The sequence below is a fragment of the Mus caroli genome, chromosome 5 (assembly GCF_900094665.2).
Source record: "Mus caroli chromosome 5, CAROLI_EIJ_v1.1, whole genome shotgun sequence".
NCBI lineage: Eukaryota > Metazoa > Chordata > Mammalia > Rodentia > Muridae > Mus > Mus caroli.
In genome coordinates this window covers 93,624,289-93,631,880 of record NC_034574.1, presented here as the reverse complement: position 1 = coordinate 93,631,880, position 7,592 = coordinate 93,624,289, and the positions used below count along the sequence as shown (strand labels likewise).

The 7,592-nt window shown below is 43.8% G+C and overlaps 1 protein-coding gene across 2 annotated transcripts in view; it reads left to right on the top strand.

Annotated features, from left to right (window-relative positions):
* Window positions 1-7,592, top strand: part of Hpse (heparanase) — a 39,576-nt gene that overhangs the window by 29,012 nt on the left and 2,972 nt on the right. For both annotated transcript variants that reach the window (XM_021162327.1, XM_029478048.1), the window contains 2 exons: window positions 1,814-1,932; window positions 4,625-4,771. In XM_021162327.1, the coding sequence (XP_021017986.1) occupies window positions 1,814-1,932; window positions 4,625-4,771 (266 nt within the window). The remainder of the gene's footprint in view (window positions 1-1,813; window positions 1,933-4,624; window positions 4,772-7,592) is intronic.

The following is a 7,592-nucleotide window of genomic DNA, read 5'->3' as shown; positions in this document are numbered from 1 at the left end:
CACACACTCACACACACACACACACTCACACACACTCACACACACACTCACACACACACACTCACACACACTCACACACACACTCACACACACACACTCACACACACACACTCACACACACTCACACACACTCACACACACACTCACACACACTCACACACACTCACACACACACACTCACACACACTCACACACACACACACACACACACACGCACGCGCGGGGGTGGGGGGTGAGTAGGAAATGCTATCCTAGTTACTAGCAAAGATTCAGAACTTTTTATGATATCCAGGTGTGTGACTCCTGCCACTAATCCCACTTGAGAGGCTGAGGCAGGAGAATCACCATAAGTTCAAAGCCATCCAGGTTACACAGTGTGTTTCAAGCCAGCCTGGGCAACAGGGTAACCTTGTGTCTCAACAACAGCAGACAACAAATTATGTTATTAAGTCATGAAGTTTTTTCTAACTTTACAACAGACTAGGGCTACGTATTTGTTTTTAAAACACCATCCTAATAATTAACTATTTTTCCCCTAATCTTCAAGATTTGAGACAGGTATGGTGGTACATGCCTTTAATAGCAGCTGGCAGCAGTCAGCCTCGTCTACATAGTGAGCTCTAATCCAGTAAAGAGCTACATAGTGAAACCCTGTCTTATAAAAAAATTATAAGTGTATGTATGTACATATATAATAATTTTCAAGATACTATGAATAAAATTTTATTTTTACCTATCTTATACTATATTTGATGCTAGATGAGGAAATTTAGCTTTTATCCAACATTCTACCTTATGTATGTGTGAGTTCTGTGAGCGAGTGTGTTATGACTGTGATTGAGTGTGTGTGTGTGTATCTGAAACTTAAGGCAGGATAACCATTGCCCTAAGAAGCATGGCATTACCCTTCTTACTCTGTATCAATGGAAGCCAAATGTGGGTGCACACCTGCCATCCCTGTTATCCAGTAGAAGTAGAAAATCAGACATTCAGGGCCAGCCTCAGCAACATAGTGAATTTGAAACCAGCCCAAGTTACATGATCCTATCTTTCAAAAACAGAAAATAAATAATTAAACATGTAAAATGACACTTGAAGATTTGTTTCCTAAGGATATTTTAATGGTACAGTTTTTTTTTTAAACAAATAACTATTTTTTTTAAAGATTTATTTATTTATTATATATAAGTACACTGTAGCTGTCTTCAGACACTCCAGAAGAGGGAGCCAGATCTCGTTGTGGATGGTTGTGAGCCACCATGTGGTTGCTGGGATTTGAACTCTGGACCTTCGGAAGAGCAGTCAGGTGCTCTTACCCACTGAGCCATCTCACCAGCCCGGTACAGTTTTTAAAAATGTTTTAAAATTTTTATTTTATATGTCTGGGTGTTTTGCTTACATTTATGTGTGTGCCCATGTGATCATACCCAGTGATCTCAGAGGCCAGGAGAAGGCATTGCTTCCTCGGACAACTGGAGTTACAAACAGTTCTGAGCCACTGTGTAGGTTCTACAGTCTGAACCCTAGTCCTTCCGAACAGCAGACTCTTAACTGCTGAGTCATCTCTCCAGCCCTTCTAAGAATGATTCTTCAGAGAGTGATTTGAATATATTTAGCCAATATTTCAATTTCCTTGTTGAAAATAGTATGATAGTTGATTTATTCTTGTCAGAACTTATCCCATTCACTGTGGTCATGAAAATCCCTGGGGTAATTGTCACACTGGTATACGATAGCTGTGTAGTTGGCTTGTTAAGACACAAATGAGAAAATAACCAGAGACCTGTTTTCGGTTCCTCCCCCAATGAACTAGGATTACTGGCTCTCTCTTCTGTTCAAGAAACTGGTAGGTCCCAGGGTGTTACTGTCAAGAGTGAAAGGCCCAGACAGGAGCAAACTCCGAGTGTATCTCCACTGCACTAACGTCTATCAGTGAGTATGGAACACATCTTTCTCCCAACAGCAGTCTGTATTGGGGAGTGTACTGGCTAGTTTTGTGTCAACTTGACACAGCTGGAGTTATCACAGAGAAAGGAGTTTCAGTTGAGGAAATGCCTCCATGAGATCCTACTGTAAGGCATTTTCTCAATTAGTGATCAAGGGTGGGAGGGCCCATTGTGTGTGGGACCATCTCTGGGCTGGTAGTCTTGGTTCTATAAGAGAGCAGGCTGAGCAAGCCAGGGGAAGCAAACCAGTAAAGAACATCCCTCCATAGCCTCTGCATAAGCTCCTGCTTTCTGACCTGCTTAAGTTCCAGTCCTGACTTCCTTGGTGATGAACAGCAGCATGGAAGTGTAAGCTGAATAAACCCTTTCCTCCCCAACTGCTTCTTGGTCATGATGTCTGTGCAGGAATAGAAACCCTGACTAAGACAGGGAGGCACGTAACTTCCTTCTGGATTGGGGAGGTGCGTAGCTTTCCCATCCAGCACTCCGGTTGCCCCCTAGCTCTGTGATTGTTGGGACCTGTATCGTTTTTCTTTATCCCTTCCTGTTTGTCTTCATGATAGCAGGATCTAAATTCAAAAAATTGCTAGCAGGGCTGGAGAGAGGGCTCCATGGGGTATGTGCTCCATGGAAGCATGGGGACCTGCGTTAAGATCCAGCATCCGTGTAGAAAAAGCTGGATGTGGCAATGTAGGCCTGTACTCACAGCACATTTGCATAAGTGCGCATGAAAGCATGCACACACAAACACACATACACATACACGCAAATTGCTTAAATGGGGGCTGAAGAGATGGCTCAGCAGTTAAGAGTACCAGCTGAGGACCCAGGTTCAATTTCCAGCATCAGCACCCACATAAGCAATTTAAACTGTTTGTAACTCTGGTTTTAAGGCACGAAACACTCTGGTTTCAGCAGGCACCAGGCACACATGCAGTGTACAATTATGCAGGCAGACCACTCATACACATAAATAAGTTTTTAAAAATAATAAAACAAGCCAGGCAGTGGTGCCACACACTTTTAATCCCAACACTTGGAAAGCAGGAACAGGCGGGTCCTTAATTTTCTTCAGCCTGGTGTACTGAGCTAATTCCTGGCAGCCAGGGCTCAGAGAAACTTTGTCTCAAAAAACCAAAATAGATAAATAAGATTTTTTTAAAAATTGCTTAAATAAGCATTTCCAACCTAGCAAAGATTCACAATTAAAAAGGATTCTAATTGTTACAACCTATAGTGAAAATATCCTGAAATTTTCAGGAATGAACACAAAATATCACCACACTCAGATGAACTTGAGGGACTATGAGGCTCAATCTGTCATGGCTGATGGGCTAACACTAGCCCCAAAGCACTTAACAGTTTCCATTTCTGGTGACAGGGGGAGGGAGCTGTCTGACTAGGAAAGTTGGTGGTAAGAAGTAAGGAATGGTTGAAATGCATGAATTCTGGAAAAGTCGACTGACTTCGTTTTTGTTTTGTTTTGTTTGGAATGGAGTCTTACTAGATAGTCTTGACTGGCCTGGAATCTGCTCTGTAAACCAGGCCTGCCTCTGCCTCCCACCCGCTCTGAGGAAAGGCATAGACCACCATGCTTTGCCTTTGTTTGTTTAATTATTTCTTATTTTATGTGATAATTATATTTTGTGTGTTCTTTTACATGTATGGGCATGTTCACATGTGGGGTGCACATGTGTATTCCCAGGTGTGCATATACATACGTGTGTGCATGTAGAAGCCAGCATTCTCAGGGGTCCTTCCTTGGAAGCCTTTTGTTAGAGGAACCCTCACAGGCTTGGAACTTTGCCAAGTTTGTTAGGCTAGCGGGCCAGCAAGCGGGAGGGGGTCACGGCACGTCTCTACCTCCCTTCCCACCATCACTAGAATAACAGTTTATCCATTTCCCCAGCTCTGTCTCAGTCTTATTGTTTATTTATTTATTTCATGTATGAGTACACTGTAGCTGTCTTCAGACACACCAGAAGAGGGCATCAGATCCCATTACAGATGGTTGTGAGCCACCATGTGGTTGCTGGGAATTGAGCTCAGGACCTCTGGAAGAGCAGTCAGTGCTCTTAACCTCTGACTGAGCCTTCTCCCCAGCCCTCAGTCTTATTATTTTTATTTTATATGCATGATGTCTGCCTACATGTGTTTGTGTACCGTTGCGTGTGTGTGCCTGATGCCCGGGGAAGCCAGAGGAGAGCATCAGCTCTAAAACTAGAGTTACGACAGTTGTGGACTGTCACGTTGGAGACTGAATCCTGGTCCTCTAGAGGAACAGCAGGTGCTCTAACCAGACTCCTGTTCAGTCTTTTTATAAGACTGGGAATAGCTCTTGTTTATACAGTTTATAATGAATTCACATGACTAGATCTTATTATTATTAATCCTTCCTATATATATAAAATATATGGCCTGGCTATGGGCTTCTGGAGCTCCGTGTAACAAAGGAGCAAAGTGTTCTCTCTTGGGAGGTGCTGGTGTGGAGAGCTGTACCTTTCTTGTTTCCTGAATAAGGCCACATGACCAATCTAACGTCATCCTAGGAAAGGATGCTGATAGGTCCCACCCCCTTTGTGAATAGGGCCCGCGGTGTGTCTGATCGCATGCATGTTCAAGTTCTCCATCAAATATATCAGACAAATATGTGACTGAGTTAACCTGTTTGCATTTAGCCCACGATATCAGGAAGGAGATCTAACTCTGTATGTCCTGAACCTCCATAATGTCACCAAGCACTTGAAGGTACCGCCTCCGTTGTTCAGGAAACCAGTGGATACGTACCTTCTGAAGCCTTCGGGGCCGGATGGATTACTTTCCAAGTGAGTAAAGTTGCAAACTTTATGTAAGTTTATTGGTATTTATTACAATGGAGACGGGTTTTTCATGGAGGGGGAGAAAAGGGTAAGCAATGCATTCTAAGGATTTTTTTATTTCAGGAATTCCATATATGAATACTTATGTTTACGTAAGTGTAACTCCAGTGTAGAAGGATATAGACACAAACTAATAGTCAGCCTGGAAGAATATCTGCAATCCCAAATATCTTCACATATCAAGATCCATTCAGTATATTTAGTTTTTTTTTTAATATTTTTTTATTTTTTAAAAACAACTCTTAAATATATTTGAATCATATCCTTCTTTTCTCAAGTCCTCCCAGATCCCCTTCCCCTCCCTACCCGCTCAGCTTTAAGTTCTTTCTCAAAACAAAACAAAAACAAAACAAAACCAAAACTCAATACAACTACAAAACCCCCAAGACCGAGAAAACAAAATGGAGCAATACCCAGAAGTGGTGTTTGTTGTCTCCCACCTGGGGAGGCTGGGTGTGCCTCTCTATTGGAGAAAACTGTTCAGTTGTTAACCTTTACCCTAGTGGCTAGGCATTCATTCATTCATTCATTCATTCATTCATTCATTTTTGAAAATACAACAAAATAAAATATAAGACAGAAACTATCACATCAAAGTTAGAGAAGACAAACCAATAGAAGGAAAAGAGCCCAAAAGGAAGCAGATGAATCAGAGACCCTCTCACACTCGGGAGCCCCGGGAACCACATTCTATAGCGCAGAGGACCCGGTGCAGACCTGTGCAGGCCCTGTGCATGCGTCTTCAGTCTCTGTGAGTTCATATGGGCTTTGCTCACGTTGGTTGTTCAAGGATGGTGTCCTCCATCCCCTCTGACGCTCACAGTCTTTCTGCAGAGTTCCCTGAGGGAAGGGATCTGGTGCATACCTCCTCCTTAGGGCTGAGTGTTCCCAGGGCTCTCACTCCTGCACAACTGTCTGGCTGTGGGTCTCTGTATGTGCTCCCATCTGCTGCAGGAGGAAGTTTCTCTGACGATGGCAGAACATGACACTGATCTATAAATGTAGTAGAATATCCTCGAGTTGTTTGATTCCTACATTTTTGTTTGTTTATTTAAGACCAGTATTATTTGGCTTTACCCTAGGTCCCTGGAGTAATCTAGTCTTAGGTTCTTGATCACCAGTGTAGTGTCAGGTATGGGTTCTATCTCACGGAGTGGGCCTTAAGTCAGATCAGTTATTGGCTGGTCACTCCCATGGGCTTTGTGCCACCATTGCTTTAAGGTATCTTGTAGGCAGCACACCCTTGTAGGTAAAGGGCTTGTGGCTGGTTGATGTTTATCGTGTGCAAAATACCTTCCAAATTTAGATTATTTGTTCTGAAAAGAAACTCCTCTTGGTGATGGATAGCCACAGAGGCTGAACCACATGTCTGATCTAGTAAGGGCATGTGGGCGGAACAAAACACACACACAGGGCTGGATAGGGTTCTTCTGTAGCAGTGAAGTAATTCATTCTCTCTTTCTCCCTCTCCCTCTCCCTCTCCCTCTCCCCCTCTCAACTGCTAAGGGAAAAAATGGCCATAAATGTGCTTCTAGATAAATCACTTGAATTGTTCCTTTTTTTTTTTTTTTTTTTTTTTACTGCTCCGGCCCTGCTCACTCGGGCCTACAGATGGTTGAGAGCCACCATGTGGTTGCTGGGATTTGAACTCATGACCTCCGGAAGAGCAGTCAGTGCTCTTAACTGCTGAGCCATCTCACCAGCCCACTTGAGTTGTTTCTAACTACATGTTGTATGTGCATTCCTGAGTGCAGGGGTCAGAATAGCATATGCAGGTCAGCTCTGTGCTCCCACCTTGTGGCTCTGGGAAATCAGATCCAGGCTGGTAGGCTGGGCAACAAGTGCCTGGGGTCCTCTGCTCTGCCAAACCTGTTGATGACTAATTCCCTGAACCTGCATCTCACCTGCAGCTTAGCAGACTTTTCTCCTCATCCTCCCGTTTCTGTCTTCAAAACCCACAAGAAGTCACTTTCCTCAGAGAAACCCCATCCTCAGTGCTGACCAGCTTAAACACACATCCTTAGAGCACACTTGTGAGTGTAGCTGATTAAACGCCGCAGCCTGAGCAGAGGGGACCTTGCTGCCTTCCTGTCTTACACAGTAATCAGATTTGCCTTCAAACTGAGAGACAGGAGCACTAAAATCAACCCTCAGACTTTGGTAGGCATTGTCTAATGGGCCTTCAATTCATGCTGAGCGATCTTACTATCACCACTTAGAGATACTTTTCAAGACCTATATTTGCTTGTGGTTTCCTGAAGCTGGTCATATTTCCTCCCTGTCCTCATCTAAGACTCAATGTGATACGTAAGTGTAAAAGCAAAGCCAAGGCCTGCGAACCTCACTGTAGATTTGGAAGCCCCTGGCACCATCGTGGCATGTTGTTCATAGGTCCTGAGTTGTGGGACTCAGAGTTGAGCATCTAACAAAGGTTAACAAAGATGGAAGCTTATTTCTACCCACGGATCCTAGTAAGAACGGGAGGTGTAGCAGGACACGGTGATGCACACCTTTGATCTCTGTGAGTTCAAAGCCAGTCTTGTCTACAAAATGAGAGGCCAGCCAGAGCTACTTAGTAAGATCCAGTCTTAGACAAGAGATGAAAAGGCTTTAAAAGCAAACAATACAAGCCAGGCATGATAGTGCAGACCTATAATCCCAGCACCTGAGAGGCAGAGCCAGGAGAAGGTTAACCCACAGGTTAGGAGCCAGCCTAGGCTACATAGTGATTTCCAGGTCAGCTAGGGCTACAGAGAGAGAGAGAGAG